This window comes from Scardinius erythrophthalmus, assembly GCF_964197995.2.
Source record: "Scardinius erythrophthalmus genome assembly, chromosome: 13".
NCBI lineage: Eukaryota > Metazoa > Chordata > Actinopteri > Cypriniformes > Leuciscidae > Scardinius > Scardinius erythrophthalmus.
The window spans coordinates 30210625-30229885 of record NC_138233.1 but is presented as its reverse complement, the minus strand read 5'-3'; the positions used below and the strand labels follow the sequence as shown (position 1 = coordinate 30229885).

General features: G+C 36.7%; 1 protein-coding gene across 1 annotated transcript in view; it reads right to left on the bottom strand.

Annotated features, from left to right (window-relative positions):
• Positions 1 to 1040: 1040 nt before the first annotated feature.
• Positions 1041 to 19261, bottom strand: part of fgfrl1a (fibroblast growth factor receptor like 1a) — a 78111-nt gene continuing 59890 nt past the window's right edge. Inside the window, exons 5-7 of the mRNA XM_081383121.1 lie at positions 5816 to 6100; positions 4750 to 5103; positions 1041 to 3234 (exon numbers count right to left, since the gene is read on the bottom strand). Of these exons, the coding sequence (XP_081239247.1) occupies positions 2828 to 3234; positions 4750 to 5103; positions 5816 to 6100 (1046 nt within the window). The 3' untranslated portion in view covers positions 1041 to 2827. The remainder of the gene's footprint in view (positions 3235 to 4749; positions 5104 to 5815; positions 6101 to 19261) is intronic.

Here is a 19261-nt window from a genome sequence, read left to right as displayed (position 1 = left end):
ACCCAACTATGATGACTTCCGCTTCTGAGAAACCTGAAAATGTGAAAAGGATCAATTATGGTAAAAATCGGAGCAATGGTCTAGGAGTTAGAAAAAGTTATTTTTTGGAAAATTCTAATGGCGGAAAAAATGTATATCTATATAAATATGGAACTCTATGGAAAAAACGTCATAGAGTGCAATCGAATCGTTTTGAGCCAAGGAATCAAAGGAAAAGTTTGTTTCTAGCCCAACGGTTCAAAAGTTATTTGCATAAACATGAGTACAAATTTGTACAGTTGGTGGTGCTAGAGGGATTGAGTTAGAGACTCCAAAACTGTTATCGTAACAGTTCAGACTTTCCTGCAAGCGGTTCTATTGGCTTCCATAGACTTCCATGGTGGAGGAGGAAGAGGAAGAGGAAGAGGAAGAGGAAGAAGAAGAAGAAGAAGAAGAAGAAGAAGAAGAAGAAGAAGAAGAAGAAGAAGAAGAAGAAGAAGAAGAAGAAGAAGAAGAAGAAGAAGAAGAAGAAGAAGAAGAAGAAGAAGAAGAAGAAGAAGAAGAAGAAGAAGAAGAAGAAGAAGAACTACTCACAATAGGAGTCTACGGACCTTCGATGCTTGGCCCTTAATTTAAGTTACAAAATATCTCAATTTTAAATCAAATCTGTTTTTTAAACTTTCTATTCATCAAAGAATCTGGGGAGAAACATATCATGGTTTCCACAAAAATATGAACCTATATTAACTAATTTCAACATTGATAATCAGAAATTCAGCATATTAGAATGATTTCTGAAGTATCGTGTGACTGAAGACTGTTTTGAATAAATCTTTAATGGAGTAATGATGCTGAAAATTAAGCTTTGATCACAGGAATAAACTACATTTTAAAATATAATAGAAAAGTTACTTTGAATTAAAATATTTTACAATATTGCTGTTCTTATTGTATTTTTGATTAAATAAATTTGGTGACATTTCTATTAAAAAACATGTAAACATATTACTGACCCAAAGTTTTGAATGGTAGTGTAAGTAGTTTACACGATTAAAGAGTATCTGCTACAGTATTTATATGATTTATTTCACATGACTTTCATATTACACTTTGAATTATAAATACAGTTTGAAGAAATATCTCGAAGAAATATCATCTTGTATAAGCAGTTTAAAAAATAATTTCATACATTTTGTACTAATTGTAATATAAATTAATATAGTTCATAAGAAAATTGGAAAATAGTTATTTATAAGGTTATAATAATATTTTGCCACTTCAAACAGTGGGTATACATTTAGACAAATTGTATGGAATTCCAAATAAAAGATTGTTAAAGGCTTTCATTGACAGAAAATGACACACTCAACACATTTTCATACCTGGTGAACAAGAGCTTTATCATTTTATGATAATGATAAAATTATTTTTAATGTTTCAATGTGACAAACATATATTTTTTTAACTTAAAAACAGGCCAGAATGTACAAGATTGTCCATACAGAGATAACTAATTACGACCGTTGTGTTATTTTTTTCAACAGCTCATATAAATATTCAACACTTGATATATGCTACACTGCAGCTAAGGGAACACAATGCTATGTTTACTCGTTTTTGGTTTAAAACATCTAGATTACGCCCAATTCAAAGCATCAAGTCATTGCTAACAAATAAATTAACTATTTTAGAATCACTTTCCTCTTTTGGCTGACTTTGTTAAAATAACAGGGGCAATGAATTTCAAAGTTTTTTCTGTCAGATGTCTGGGCTAAGTGCATTCCTGTATTCCCGTAGTCCTTTCAACATTTTCCCATTACCATGAACATCACGGTAAACACATGCACGGTCAATGCAAAATACGTCTGAGCTTTAGTCTATGGTTTGTTTTTAAAACTCTGACTCACTTCTGTAAATATTAAAAGGGCAGACATTACATGAGCAGTCAAAGGCATTTTACACAGTATTCATTATAGTGGTCAAGCTTATGATAATACAACTTCCCTCCCACACACACACACACGAAAAACAAGGCCATAGAGCAACTATGGGATTGTAGTACCTCAGGTTATTCAGAGCAGGCCCTGAAAAGAAAAGTATAAAGTTAATGAAAAACACAAGGAACCCCCTTGCCAGAACGTACATTGGCAAAATCTCTTTGTATCTTTAGTTATACGGTATAATAACCATAGCTCATTAATATTCTCTTTTTCCATTAAAGATACAAAACTAGATTGACTGAACCTACACTATTTCTTAAAGTCGAAACAAGGTAGACCATACCTGCAAAAACAACAACATACTGTACGCTCTCATGCATTCAATCGGATGTAACTAAATACACTGTAACTGGATCTGCAAACAATCTTCTTATGCATGCATACGAACGTTTCACTGAGATTTGGTGCTAATCCAGAAAAAAAAAATAATAATCCTTTTGGCCCCATCCACAAGATTAGTCAATGGACGTATGAAAAAATCGTACTAAAATATTGTAGCGTTTCACAGTTTGAAAGCAGATACGTATTGAAGACACAATACATTTGAGTGTGTTTGTTCCCATACAAATCTGCAAAAGAGTTTGCTCTGCCAGCAGTGTTTTTTTCTGAAACGTTTCTCCATTTCAAAACAGACTCAAATATCATCATTTTTTTCGTTAGCCTTGCCCACTGTTCATAAAGGGACTGGTTAGACTGCAACAACATGGCTCAATTGTCTTTCTATTCTTTCGAATTTGAGCAGAAATGTTTGTTTGAGGCAGTGGATGAACACGCTGCTGTATGTTGGGTCCTGTTGGAGACTGAAGAAATATGTGAAGAAAAACCAAGCATGAAGGCCTCGGTACATGCTAACATTGGTAGTGGATGTGTTGGTGCTGGTGAATTTTGCCGTCCACGTGCGAGTGGGTGTGTGTGTGAACGTCTGAGTAGATCTTTGGATAGACTTTGGGAGCAGCTTGGGCCAGCAGAAGCTGTTGTTGCTGTTGCTGGGCCAAATACTCCTCGTAGGTGACGGAGCCGATGCAGTCTTTATCAGCGGTTGCGAGCGCCCGGTCTCTCGGGGCCGGCCGGGGGCCGTTGGGTAAGGACTGGGCTGAGATTATGGCTCCTGAGGAACAGTGCTTTCTGGACTGGCAGAACCAGAGCAGGACGGTACCCAGAATAAACACCACTCCTGCAGGGATGCCGATGATGACGGGCCAGGGAAGACTGGGAGGCAGAACCGACGGGATTGGAGAGAATGGTGGCTTTGGGTCTGGATGAAGACAGAGACGTAAACAACAACAAAACTGACAGTAGAATTGAAATATAGACCACATTCACAAGTATCAGTGGCCCTGTTTACACCTAAGAAGCACTTTCATCGATCCGATCACAGGGCCAGTGTCACATGATCATGATGACATGGTTGAATGACTTTACATGAGGACGAGTATCAGAAGAGACATTTAGGCTAGAAACATACTTAAAACAATTCAGAAATTGCCATGGTACTGTATGACATCATGAGCAAGAGCACATCAACACTGAATCAATATTTAGCACTTTGCCATGGCCTAAAGAGTATGCGAAGGTTAACCAATCATAACACACATAATTTACTAATGTATATTAGGAATGTAAATCAAGTAAAACATTTAACCCTCTGGTGCTAAAGTATTTTTTATTATTATTTTTTGTTAGAATTTTTTACATCGGAATGGTACGAAACTTGGTAAAGGTTTTGGCACTTGCAATGTGAACACACACACACACAAAATCATGGACATGATTCGTAAAGGACAAATGGTCCTTAAAAAAAATAGTCACACTTATGCTCTTCGCGGTCAAAATTGGCCGCATATATATTTCATATAAAATTGAAAATATTCTTTTTGTGCATTTTTTATAACAATAAACTAACTTTTTTTAAGTTCACTTCAGCAATAATCTGCCAAGTGTCGTCTTTGATATACAGTGTAAATATAATTTAGTACCATAAAATACAAAATATTAAATAAAAAACATTATCGAACTAAAATATAATACATTCATTTCATTGAAATAATAATAATCATAAAAAATTGGTCATTTTTGAACGACATGCGAAGATCATCAGAGGGTTAAACTAAGTAATTGCACAGGATTATGTAACTTACCACAATGAATCAAACCAAACATTAACATTTTTAATAAAAATTAATGATTAATCAGAATAAAGTATATTTTTAATAATATTTTAAATATTATTATTAATAATAATAGACCTTTAAAAAAATTACAAAAGATTTCTAATCTAATCTAATCTAATTAAAATAAATGTTGTTCTAAATTAGATGTTCTCTATTAATCAAAGAATCCTAAAAAACGTATCACTGTTTTCTCCAAAATATGAAGCTGCACAACTGTTTTCAATAATAAAAATGTTCCATAAGCAGCAAATCAGCATATTAGAATGATTTCTGAAGGATCATGTGACACTGAAGACCGGAGTAATGATCACAGGAATAACTACATTAAAACAGTTATTTAAAATAGTAATATTTTACAATATTACTGTTTTTACTTTATGATCAAATAAATGATGCCTTGGCGAGTGTAAGAGACTTAAAAAAAAAAAAAAAACAATTACAGAATGTTTTTTTTTCATGCTGGTTTTGCAACTGTAAAACTGTGGTTTAGTAGTTAAAAATAGTATGAATAATTAGCTTGACTAATATTATAAGTGGACTACCGTGAACAATTCAAATGCTGCAGAAGTGAGAGATGTGTCTGAGAGAAGGAAACTGACCAGGCAGCACAGTAAGGAAGGCACTGCGGAAGCTGTAGCCCATGGTATTGGCCCCCAGGCAGATGTACATGCCAGCGTCCTCCTCTTTGGCTCGAGTGATAAGAAGCTTGTTCAAATAGGATCCGTCTGGTCGTGACCACACTTCACCCGTGGGCAACACGACGAAGCGATGGTCTCCGACCTCAATAGTGGAGTTGTACTTGCTCTCACCGCCTGGTTCGACCCTCTTCAACCATTGGATGACCGGCTTCACGTCACTGCGTACTTTGCATTGGAAGGACGTGGTGCCACCGTAGTCTACTGTAGTATTTACTGGATGAGTGCCCGTCAAGATGGGCTTGGAATTTGTGCGCTCTATAATGAAATAAGGAAGATTTTATTTTTGAATTAGTATTTAACACAATTGTGAGGTTCAGATTGGTCTTCCTATTTTCTGTTCTAAAAATATTTTGATGCTATTTCGAGTAAGGAAAAAAATGTCACATATGACTCTACCGAGAGCAAGATTGATAAACTTCCCACTGTTTGGATGTGGTTGTAAAGTCAGCAGACACAGCCACAAATTAATCTGGAGCAAATAGCAATTGAACTGGATAAAATCTTTCTTTTCAGTCTTTACCAAACCAAACTAACCACTTTTAACCACAATTTTAAACTCACTCAGATTCCACTTAGGAATATATTTAAAGATGCATCTATTTTAGTATTTGTGATAATAGATATAATCTAATATAGAATTCAAATTTTAATAATAATAATGAAAAAAAAATGCTTAAATATCATGCATTACTAATGATAAAGCCATTCATTTATTGAGACAGTTTGGCTGGTGCTGCTAATAAAGAATGCTACTCTTGTTTACTAGCAATGATTAGATCAAATCTACCCAACACCAAACTCTTGCCAAGACAGCTGTTAAACCCCCCTGAACAGCATCCAGATACGAGAGAAGTAATGTTAAACTGTTGCTGCATGTTCATTCTTTCAGTCTACACTATGTAAGTGAGTCATCAAAAGCTCCATCAAATTCCAGGAGAACATCACAGAGACGAGGTGAATGACTCACGGATGACTTCCACTTTATAGGTGGCGTTGATCTCCCCAGCGCGGTTGGACACGTGACAGGTGTATTTGCCGCTGTGTTCAGGCGTGAGGTTCTTCAGGCTGAGAGTCCACTTCTTCTTGCGGCCCTCGCCCACCTCTCCGGGCGTCAGAGGCCTGCTGTCCTTCAGCCAGATGATGTCGGGTCTGGGGTTCCCGCTCGCGGTGCACTTCAGCCTTACTGAGCTCCCAACCGGACGCGCAATCACGCGCTTTCTCATTTTGGCCGGCTGCGTGAAGCGGGGCCGCACTACAGGAAAAAAAATTAAAGATGAGGATAGACAGCACCTTTTGTTTTTGGACTAGATCTACTGTACTTAAAACTTGAATGAAACAGGTTTCTATCAGTTTTGTCAGGTTTATAGCCAACTTTAGTAAGAAGTTTAGTTATTCATTTCTCAAAGCTTGTCAAAAGCATGTCATTTTTAAATACAAAAATGAAAAAATAAGAAATGATTAAGATTTTAAGAATTTATAAGAAAATCTTTTATTTTTTATATAAGACTATAGACTATATACAATGGTATTTTTACAGTATGTTCATTACAATTCATACATGTTTGAAACAACTTGAGTGTGAGTAAATGATGACAATTTAAATTTTGAAGTGAATTATTCCTTTAAAGGTATAGCGGAGGATTTTCTTTTTCCGGGTGGGTAGTGTAAACTATTGGTCCACCTAAGTGTCAATCATTCTGGTGATATGTTTACGTAAGGCCGTCGTACGTGCTCGTCCCTTAGTTTTCGCTTTCTGCGCATGCGCACTTTCAGGTGTTTATGTGTGGTGGTGAGCTAGAGTTACGGTTTAAGCAATTCATTGAAGCTCGCCGTTTCACCGGGTCCTTTGAAAATGTCTGAGGGTCGCAAGAGAAAAAGTTTGTACGAACTGTATGAGAAGAAGAGAAAGGCCTCAGAAGAGAGAAACAAGATCAGAGTGTTTTTGGGAGATTGTTTCACACGATGGCGTGCGCTGAAAACACAGGTTGGGCTTCCCACTGATGCCTCAGTCGCGAAGTTTCTACTCGACAGGTAAAGTTTGGCATGCTATTTGGTGAAAAAGTGCAAATCTTCTTTTGGAAAGTAATCTTGTATGAGTGATGCCGACAGCAACTTGTAAACAGAGCGTGCACGAGGAGAACCTCGCACACGTTTAATAGGCGTTCCCTCTCGGGAGCAAGTAGAGTGTTGCGCATGTGCATTTTTTCAAAAAGTGGAGAGGGCGGTTCTTATCTAAAATTCGGAAAGATCCTCCGCTATACCTTTAATATCTATCTTTATGTTCTTTCGATTTTTGGGGGGTAAAAATATTACCCATTCTTATGACATTTTTCCAATTTTGATTTTGGAAATCTGATACCTAAATAAATAAATAATAATTTATGAATACTGCTTTTCCACACTTAAGAGCTTAAATAAATAAAGGGAGAAAGGTGGAATACTGATTTATCATTAGAATTTACACAACACCGCTAACATTACAAAGAAAATAAAGCTGAAAAGAGCGGACATGAAGTTCTTATGTGGGCAAATTTGCTGAGCAATGCACCACACCATGAATGCAATCAGACAAAGCAAACAGCAGCTCCTCTGTAGTTTCACTCTATAGTTCCCTGCTGACTGTTACTGTTCACAGTAGACTCTGAACAAACACCACAAAAGCAAATACAATAGTGAACTAAGCATCTCCTGCTAGCAGCCATCAAAACTGCTACGCTCGGCAGTACAAAAACAAGCAGGTCAGGCCCTCTTTGAACACTGCCGAGTTTAGCGCTGCTCCAATATCAAATCAGATGCCGGTCGTCAGAGGGGAATGGAATGCTTCCCCCCCTCACACTTCACATAAATAGCCTGCTCTTTGGCTCGTCAAACGCAATTACCAAAGCAAACACTGGGCTCCAGAGGTAGGAGTGTCTGACTTGTGACCTATAATGCAGCCTGAATCATAATCATACACTGTTCATTCGTTGGCCAGAGGAGAACTGGCCTTCCGACTGAGCCTGGTTTCTCCCAAGGTTTTTTTCTCCATTTTATCACCTGATGGAGTTTGTGTTCCTTGCCACTGTTGTTAGTTCCACTGCCACTGTTAGTTGGGGACACTTAATATTCAACAATATTATTGATCTGCCTGCATTGACACCGTTGTATGAGAACTTAACTGAGCTGAACAATGACATCACTGTTTTCTCAAGAGCGGCTATAACTAAATTAATAACTTCTTTACAACAGAAATGAACCATCACTGGACTATGACACTATTTTCTTCTAGATCTGCTGTACAGCTGAAATAAAATTTGTTGCATTATTTTCTTGTTAGCACTGTAAAGCTGCTTTTGAAACAATCTGTATTGTAAAAATGGTAACACTTTACAATAAGGTTCATTGGTTAACATTAGTTAATGTACTTACTAACATGAACTAACAATGAGCAATACGTTTGTTACAGTATTTATTAATCTTTGTTAATGTTAGTTAATACAAATACAACTGCTCATTGTTTGTTCATGCTAGTTCAGTGTGCATTAACTAATGTTAACAACATTTGATTTTAATAATGTATCAGTAAATGTTGAAATTAATATTACCTAAGATTAATAAATGCTAAAGAAGTATTGTTCATTCTTAGTTCATGTTAACTAAGGTAGTTAAATAAATGTTAACTATATTGTAAAGTGTTTTCGTAAAATGTTTTATACAAATAAAGGTGACTTGACTTGGCTTGGCTTGACTTGACTCCTGGGAGTAGTGGGCCATGGGAAATAGTGTGCGGACTGTCCAATCTCAGACCACAGGGAAGCCTGTCTGTCAGTATCTGGGAAGATTCAGCCACATGTGTGCCGGCCTGGAGACGGGGGTTTGAAGGGGAAATACAGGGGTGACAGACTGTACATGCTGTCCAAACACTCTGTGACAGGCTCAGTTTCCATTCAGTTGGTCACATTTTTCCATAAGGCCACACATCAAACCTGGATTACTGATGCTCTTCCAGCACACAGCATGCTGTCATATTGTGTAAGACTATGAGACTGTTTTATTTATTCTCATGCATTTGAGTACTACAGTACTGTATATTTACTCTATAGTAACAGCAGTGCTGCTACAGTGCACTAGAAATATCACCACTGCTATACTACAAGAAAATGGCTACGCTGCAATGTTATAAGAAAATGTCACTGCTACTATATTACAAGAAAATATCAATGCTACTTTAAGAAAGCGGCATAGCAATTATACTACAACAAAATGGCAGCATTGAAATGCTACAAGAAAATGTCACCTCCTCTATACGATTAGAAAACGTCACCGCTAATAAACTACAAGAAAACAACAGCGCTGCAATGCTACAAGAAAATGTCAGCTGCTATGCTACTAGAAAATCTCACCGCTACTATACTACAAGAAAACGGCTGTGCTGCAATGCTACAAGAAAATGTCACCGCCACTAAACTACAAAACAAATGTCACAGCTACTAGAAAACAAGAAAACGCCAGTGACATTTTCAAAGGTCTGCCTCGTTGCTCCTGCTGCAGCTGTTTGCGTTGGTGTGCGTCTGAAAGCTTCGTATATCTTCGTTTTGAATCATTATTTACCATCATTCCTTGTTGTTTATACTGCTAAATATAACTTACTCAACATCACACATTAACCTGACATCGCTAGCTTCAATCTAAATCGTTATTGCTAGCACAACACGCTAGTAATTCGCTAGCCTGTTAGCGTGCCATCTGTGCGCTCTTTATTTATTTATTTATTTTTCTTGCGGGCGCTCGTGCCTTTTACGAGTCCATCAAACAACTTAGGTGAGTAAGATCAGTCAACAAAAACGGTAAGTCATGTCATCTTCTCCTCTTATTGTTACTTGCACTTCATGCAACATGCTTAGCATATCCTTCTCTGTCAGCACAGGATTTACATGTGATAAATGCAGGGAGATAGTAAAGCTGACGGGGAAGATTTCAGAACTAGAGACACGCATCCAAACTTTAATCGAGGTTAATTGTAAGAGTGCAAGGGCTTTAGATACTGCTTTGGATGCAACTAGCTTAGTGAACTCTGTACACTGTTTACATTGTTCGGTTCCGGCTGAAGTAGAGCCCATGCAGCAGGGCAATTGGGTGACGGTGAGACGCTGTAGTCGCGGGACAAAACACCGCTCTTAAAAGCTGCTAGATCTGCTTATTTTTCAACCCTATTAAAAGAAAATAAACAAAACCCTAGGTATTTATTTATTTACGAAAAATAAAGCTTCAAGCCCAGACGTTTCCAAGCAGCACAGCAGTAATGACTTTATGAACTTCTTCACTTACAAGATTGATAATATCAGGGAGAAAATTATAACTAGCAACCGTATACTACAGTCTCGCATCAGGCAGTGCATTGCAGTCTCCCTAAGGAAAAATTTGATTCATTCATTGCTATAGAAGAGGAAGAATTCGTTAAACTCGTTAAATCATCTAAATTGACAACATGTATGTTATACCCTATACCAACTAAGCTACTGAAAGAGATGCTTCCAGAGGTCATAGACCCTCTTCTTAATATCATTAATTCATCTTTGTCATTAGGATACGTACAGTACCAAAAAGTATGTTGAGGGTTGATTTGTAGGGAAGGACTACACGCCTGCGCACATATATTCAAATGCACATACCTATAGACTGAACTCGTAATACGCATGTGCACGCCATCGGCATTCTCACTGGTTCGCTTTTTTGAAGTTTGCGCAGAAAGAACTTAAGAGTTTTCTGTTAAACGTGTCGGCCCCTAAGTTAATAACTAATGATCGTTGCGACGGAAGTGAATCAATCAACCTAACTTTAGCTGGACAATAACTTTATTCTAGAGCTGCTATAAAGCCAAAACACTTTACTTTAATTTCCTATTATCAATGTAAAGCTGCTTTGGAACAATCTACATTGTTAAAAGCACTTTATAAATGAAGATGACTTGACTTGACTTGACTTGACTTGACAAAGACTGCCGGAAATAGAAGAGCTAAGCCCATTTACAATACCTAAATGTTTCAAAGTTCTAGTTTTTCATGTTCTTCTTCTTTTCATGGTCGCGTCTGAGCACGTTGTTGTCTTTGGAGCTCCATCGATTGATTTATAATTCTTGATTTCTCTTTAAACTCACTTACAATGAACATTTTCTACTTTTCCTCACCTCATAGTTATAACGCGGATTGTTGAGCAGACGCGTCTCAAGCCTAGTGATCCAACGCTGGATACTCTTATAGGTTACGTCCGTGGATCACGGCTGAACGCGTCTTCTCCGCACTCATTTACAAACAAACATTTTTTCGCCTATCGTGCGTCTACTCTACACCCGTACCACTGAAAAGACGGATTATATCCAAGACTTAAGCCATAAATTAGTATTAATATTGATAGCACCACTGGTAGCGTCGTTGCTAACTTAACTTACTGTCCATCTGTTAAAATGGCGAATATATCAAATGTAAGTAGTCTACCTTTTGGTGCAGGTGAGGACACATTTGAGCTGCACGCGGTGCAGTCTGAGCTGGAAGCTGTTGAGAAACAGATCCACGACCTTTTAGTAAGAAAAGCCGAGCTGATAGACCGGCGGTTAGCTCTTGAAACATCACGTGCCGAGGCACACAAATCAGAGACTAACGTTACTAACCCGATGACTCCGACCTCGTCTACTCCGTGCGTTCCTCAACATCGGTCCCGAACGTCGAGGTCGCGATCAGCCATGGTCTCGTTCACTCCGGCTCCAACATGCCATCACGAAGCCTGGATTTTTCCGCAGCGGAAGACGCGAGCCAGGTCTAGACCAAGAAAACTCTCTCCGACCCTCCCGGTTTTCGAGATATCCACACAAAACCGCTTCTCCCCTCTTCGCGAAACAGAACGCGATGCTGTGATCATCGGCGATTCCATCGTTCGACACGTACACGCTACGTTAACCCTCTGGGGTTCTTCGGTCATTTATGACCCGAATTATTATTTTTTTTAATTGTTAAAAATCGTAGCTTCATCGGAATGGTCCGAAACTTGGTGACTTTATTGGTACTTGGTATATGAACACCCAAAAAAATTGGTGACAGGATTTGAAAAGTCTAAGTGGGCGTAAAAAAAATAGTCACACTCAGGACCTTCGGGTCAAAAATGACCCCCATAGGAAATGAATAGGAAATTGGCAAAAATATGAAAATACAGAGTTTTTTTGTGCGTACAATCTACAAATCAGCCACGATAACACAAAATAGGTATCATTTTAAAGCTTAGAATCTCAGTTTTTTAATGCATCTAATCACTTTGATCAACTCCAAAAGAGTGCTGAGTTATCACTCTAAAACGGAGTGTACCCCCCCGCAGGCGCCACCTAGCTGCGAAAAATATAATCATAATATTTTTCAAAAATATTACATTGATCAACTTAAAATAGGTGTCATTTGAAAGCTTAGAGTCTGAAATTTACAATGAATGTAGCCAATTTGATAAACTCCTATGTAGTGCTGAGTTATTTGCTGATAAATAGAAAAAAAATGTTTTCATAGTTTATTATATGAATGAATATTTAACTACTTTTTTGTACTACGTACAGCAACATGTCAAAGACATCATACAGCTCAGATAGTCCTGTGTCATATGTCATTTGAAAGGTCTCAATGAGTAGAATACAACAAGTATAATTGTTTCAGGCTTTTTACTAAATTTAAGCAAGGTTTTTGTAAAAGACGCCCCTCAAGAGACCCATATATGGATACCAAATTTTAGACACATTTCCGCTCGTAACTTCATGAAATATGCTGCGATTGTGGAAAATGACACATCATTATTTACAGCAGATGCTTACAATTAAAATGAGTTATTCCTCATGGAGTTCTAACACAAAAAAATCCACAGACGCACATAGCCAAACAAGGTAGCTTAGACTTGGCCTTTTTAATCGTATCTTCATGAAACATACATCGATCATGAAAAATGACACATCGTTATTTACAGCAGGACCTCACGATTAAAACGATATATAATATATATATATAATCAATATATTCCATCAATCAGATCTAAAGATATTCCTCATGGTGTTCTAACACAAAAAATACCACAGACGCACCAAGGAAGTAGCAGTAGCAGTGATGCTATGTTGTTTTGATGTGACGTTTCAGCTCATAACTCAATGAAACAATGAACATCTTTATTTACAGCAGATTCTCACGATTACAAAGAGCCCAAACACAACATAATCCATTGCTTTGATCACGAGATATCCCTCACGAAGTTATGCATACTTGGCTAAAAAACAAGTCTCTCATCTTTCCGGGGTGCAAAGTGTTTTCCAATTTTCCCGTAACCGTCCGTGCTCGTTTTCAAACGTGGAATAACAAAAAATATGTATCATCTTAAAGCGTAGAATCTCAGCTTTTTAAAGCATCCAACCACTTCGATCAACTCTGAAAGAGAGCTGACTAGTTGCGCTAAACCGGAGTGTACCGCCCGCGGACGCCACCTAGCTGCGAAAATATTCATTATCATATTTTTCAAAAATATTGCCTTGATTGAAACAAAATTGGTGTCATTTGAAAGCTTAGAGTCTGATCTTTACAGTGAATGTAGCCAATTTGAAAAACTCCTAAGTATTGCTGAGTTATTTGCTGATAAATAGATTTTTTTTTTCATAATCTATAAAATACTTTTTTGTACTATGTACTGCAATGTGTCAAAAACATCATACATCTCACGAAACATTCAAAAATCTTTGAAAATGGCACTTCATTTTTTACAGCATATTATTACAATTAAAATGAGCCCAAAATGAACTTAATCTATTGCTTTTATGACAAGATATTCTTCATGATGAAACAATATAAAAAATGCCCATGAGGGGGCGTCAAAGACTGAACAATTTGGTTCCAAATGCTGTAACTTTTGATGCCTTTATCCAAACACCACAAAATTTTATCCAGATGCAGCTCATATGTAAATGGGCTTGCCCAAAAAAGAATTTTCCTCCTACCTTATTTCCTTCCTGAGTTATTCCATGTCAAATAAGAAAGATATGCATTATCATTATAAAAATTATATATATTTCTTGTCTTTTATCAGCAGTTTCTCAGCAGGAGAATGTCCAAATGTAATGTAATTTATATTTTCAGAAAATTTGAAAAGTGTTCTTTCAAAAGATACCCACCTTTTGACTCTCCTTGCTACAGTTTTGAAGTTATGAGTCTTTAGTTTTGTGTATGTCACTCAGAAAACAATTTTGTTTTATTGCCTTCCAAATGTGTGAGGACTAAACAAAAAGGCTACCTTTGTTCCAAATGCTGTAACTTTTGAGTACTTTATGCGATCACCACAAAATTTTATCCAGATGCAGCTCACATTTAGGGAAACTTCCTCAAAAAATAATTTTTCCCCTACTGTATTTCCTTCCCGAGTTATTGCATGTCAAACAAGAGAGATATGCAAAATAATAATAAAAATTATATATATTTTTTGTCTTTTATCAGCAGTTTCTCGGAAGGAGAATGTCCAAATGTAATGTAATTTATATTTTCAAAAAAATTGAAAAGTGTTTTATCAAACGATACCTACCTTTTGACTCTCCTTGTTATAGTTTTGAAGTTATGAGTCTTTAGTTTTGTGTGTGTCACTCAGACAAAACAACTCTAAAAATGCCTTAGTTTTTTGTTCATAATTGCTGTTGCCAATTTTGAATAAGAGTTACTGTTCATTGAATTGTACAAAAATAATTTTAATGAAAATGTTTATTATAAAAGGTTAATAAAAAAATGTTATGACTGAAAGAATTGCATTTTTATTAAGTTAGAATTAAAACAATGGGTAACAAAATGCTTTCCATTTGTTCTCTTTCTAATGCAATGTTCAGGTTTGACTGTATTATAAAGTAAATCTGGCACTTCAAATTACCATTTAAACCAAACAAACAAACAAAAAACTTTACAAAAATAGTTTCTGAGAATCTCTTATTATATATTAAAATCCACAACCTAAAAAAAATAGGCAAATATGTGCAAAAACAACTAGAATTCGCAAGCCTTTATACAGAGAGCTGTAAATCCATCTAGTGGTTAAAATATGATATTTCAAGATAATTATGCTTACTACATCCACCAAATGGCACCAATCTGACTTCAAAAATTGTTTTCTACAGGCCTAGTCTCTACTTTAACCTAAAATACAGCATTAATAAAAAAAATAAAAAATAAATAAATAAATAAAAAAATTCAATTATATTCAATGGGAAAAAATGGATCATAATTATTGCATAAATATTAATTATTATCATAAAATTATATCAAAACACCATAGAAAAAAAGAAAAAATATTATTGAACAAAAATACATTTGATTGATTTTGCTGAAAAAAAAAAAAATCTGAATCCCGCCCTCCGGGTCATTTTTGACCCGAAGGTCCTGAGTGTGAGTCATAAATGAAGAACCCCAGAGGGTTAAATAAAAGTAAGGTGCATAGTCACTGCTTTCCTGGTGCTCGTGTTTCTGAAATCGCTGCTCACGTTCCCGAGATTTTGAACGAGCGCGTCGGAACTGTTGTCCTGCACGCGGGAGGGGCCGACATCAGACTGCGCCAGACGGAAGTTCTGAAGAAAGACTTCAGGAATCTGATCGATACGGTACGCAGCACATCGCCTGATATAACGATTATTGTGTCAGGACCGCTTCCCACGTACCGACTAGGTCATGAAAAGTTTAGTAGATTATTTGCGCTTAATGAATGGTTAATGTCATGGTGCAATGAGCAGAAACTTCTCTTTGTAAATAATTGGAATCTGTTTTGGGAGCGTCCTAGGCTTTACCGTGCTGATGGCTTACACCCAAGCAGATTCGGATCGGATCTTCTGTCAGATAACATCTCCAAAATGTTAAATACCTTTTGACTAGTAACCAAAAGTCCAAATCATAGTCTCTGCTGCACCAATTTAACTGATATAAATAGTTTAGAACATTGCATAGAAACTGTGTCTATTCCTCGTTTAGTGAGATCAAATCATAAATCTACTGCAGGATCTAGAAAAAATCTAATTGTTATTAAACCAGAAAATGTTGCTATTGGTAATCAAAAACAATTTTTAAAGCTAGGTCTTCTAAACATTAGATCACTCACACCTAAGGCAGTTATTGTAAATGAAATAGTCACAGATAATAGCTTCGATGTACTTTGCCTTACTGAAACCTGGCTTAAACCAAATGATTATTTCGGTTTAAATGAGTCTACTCCATCAGGATACTCCTATAAGCACGAGCCCCGTCTGAATGGTCGTGGCGGCGGTGTTGCAACAATCTATAGAGATTTTCTCAATGTTACTCAGAAAACGGGTTATAAGTTTATTTCATTTGAAGTACTTGTACTAAATGTTACGCTCTTAGATGTTCAAAAAACATCCCTATTATCTCTAGCCTTGGCTACCGTATATAGACCGCCTGGGCCTTACGCTGATTTCCTAAAAGAGTTTGCAGATTTTCTCTCAGACCTATTGTTAATTTCGATAAAGCATTAATTGTTGGAGACTTTAATATCCATGTAGATAATCAAAATGATGCGTTAGGGGCTGCGTTTACTGATTTATTAAACTCCTTTGGGGTCAAGCAAAACATTACCGGACCGACTCATCGATTTAATCATACACTCGATTTAATTATATCACATGGAACCGATCCAACCGATATAGATATCATTCCACAAAGTGACGATGTCACTGACCATTACATGGTAACTTGCATATTACGTACTCCTGTAATATATCATGCTGCGCCGCGTTATCGATTAGGCAGAACAATCCTTCCATCCACCATAGATAATTTTTCAAACAGCTTATCGGATCTGTCTCAGCTGCTCAGTGAACCCAAACAAACAGATGAACTTGAGGAATTAACTAGCACTATGAGCACCATTCTCTCTGGATCATTGGATATTGTTGCGCCCATTAGATTAAAAAAGGTCAGAGAGAAAAGTAAAGCACCATGGTACAACAATACTACGCGTGTTCTAAAGAGAGAAACCCGTAATTTAGAGCGTAAATGGAAACAAACCAACTTAGAGGTCTTTAGAATCGCATGGAAAGCCCTAAAAGCGGCCAGGGCTGAGCATCTACGCAAACTAATAGAAAACAACCATAACAATCCTAAGTTCTTATTTAACACAGTGGCGAGACTAACAAATAAACAGATGTCTCCTGAACAAAATATTCCATTACAGTTTAGTAGTAATGATTTCATGAAGTTCTTCACTGAGAAAATAGAAAACATCAGAACCACAATTGTAAACGTTCAATCCTCAATCGCGCCTTATAATTCAGCCTCAATTATCACCCCGCAAGAACAATTACAGTGCTTTACAACTATAGAACAAAAAGAGTTAAATAAACTTTTTACTTCATCTAAAACAACAACATGTTTACTAGATCCTATACCAACTAAACTATTGAAAGAAGTGTTACCTGTAGTGGAAGAGCCTCTCCTCAATATTATTAACTCGTCTTTATCTTTAGGTTATGTTCCAAAAACATTTAAACTGGCAGTTATAAAACCTCTCATTAAGAAACCACAATTAGATCCGAATAATCTAGTAAATTATAGACCCATTTCAAATCTACCTTTTATGTCTAAAATACTAGAAAAAGTTGTGTCCGCTCAACTGGGCTCTTTCTTACAAGAAAATGACACCTATGAAAAGTTTCAGTCTGGGTTCAGGCCGCATCATAGCACTGAAACTGCGCTCGTTAAAATCACAAATGATTTACTTTTAGCTTCTGACCAAGGCTGTATCTCAATATTAGTTTTACTTGATCTTAGTGCTGCGTTCGATACTATAGATCATACAATACTCTTAGATCGACTACAAAATTATACTGGTGTTCAAGGACAAGCATTAAGCTGGTTTAGATCGTATTTATCTGACCGCTACCATTTTGTTTATTTAAATGGAGAAAAATCTATCATAACTCCAGTAAACTATGGAGTGCCGCAGGGATCTGTGTTAGGCCCTCTATTATTCTCAATATATATGCTGCCACTTGGAAATATTATAAGGAAACATGGAATTAGTTTCCATTGTTATGCTGATGACACTCAAATCTATATTTCATCACGGCCAGATGAAAACGCTAAATTATCCAAATTGACAGAGTGTGTTAAAGATATAAAAGATTGGATGACGCATAATTTTCTTTTATTAAATCCAGACAAGACAGAGGTACTACTTATCGGTTCAAAAAACCACCCACAAAACCTCTCACAATACAACTTTAACATAGTAGGATGTCCTGTTACTTCATCCTCTACAGTAAAAGACCTGGGTGTTATATTAGACTGCAACCTGTCTTTTGAAAATCATATTTCATATGTTACAAGAACAGCCTTTTTCCACCTTAGAAACATTGCTAAGCTACGTAATATGCTATCTGTTTCTGATGCAGAAAAGTTAGTTCATGCATTCATGACCTCGAGACTAGATTACTGTAATGCGTTATTAGCCGGTTGTCCTGCATCCTCAATAAACAAGCTACAGTTAGTCCAAAATGCCGCCGCTAGAGTTCTAACTAGATCAAGAAAATATGATCATATAACACCGATTTTATCATCTCTACATTGGTTACCTATAAAGTCCCGTATTAATTACAAGGTATTGCTACTGACTTATAAAGCCCTAAACGGCTTAGCTCCAGTCTATTTAATGGATCTTCTATCGCCCTATAATCCATCGCGCTCTTTAAGGTCACTAAATTCGAGGCTTTTGGTCATACCTAGGATATCTAGGTCCACCAAAGGAGGGAGAGCATTTTCACATTTAGCACCAAAACTCTGGAATAGTCTTCCGGATACTGTTCGTTGCTCAGACTCGCTCTCCCAGTTTAAAACTAGATTAAAGACGCATCTCTTCAGCCAGGCATTCATATAATACTTTTAATCCTACAGTTAAATCCGACCTCTAGTTCATAAACGCCAGAGGAGAACTGGCCCCCGACTGAGCCCGGGTTCTCCCAAGGTTTTTTTTTCTCCATTAGGTCACCTGATGGAGTTTTTCGGTTCCTTGCCACTGTTGCCTTTGGCTTGCTCAGTTGGGGATATTTGGGGATATTTAATTGAATTAATCAATCAACGATACTATTGATCAGCATTACCAAACGTAGACGTTCCACTAGAAACAAACATTGATGTATTGTTCTAATTTATTACTGTGAAGCTGCTTTGATACAACCTGTGTTGTGAAAAGCGCTATATAAATAAACTTGACTTGACTTGACTTGACTTGACTTCTTTAAATTTGCAATACAATGTAAAACTAAAAAAGTTACAATTCATGAAAAGCAGCTTATGAAACATCTTGGCAGCTGTAGTGCATATTTTCAGTTACTTTCTGGGCAGCAATTATAAATACCAGGAATGAAGGAGATCAAAAG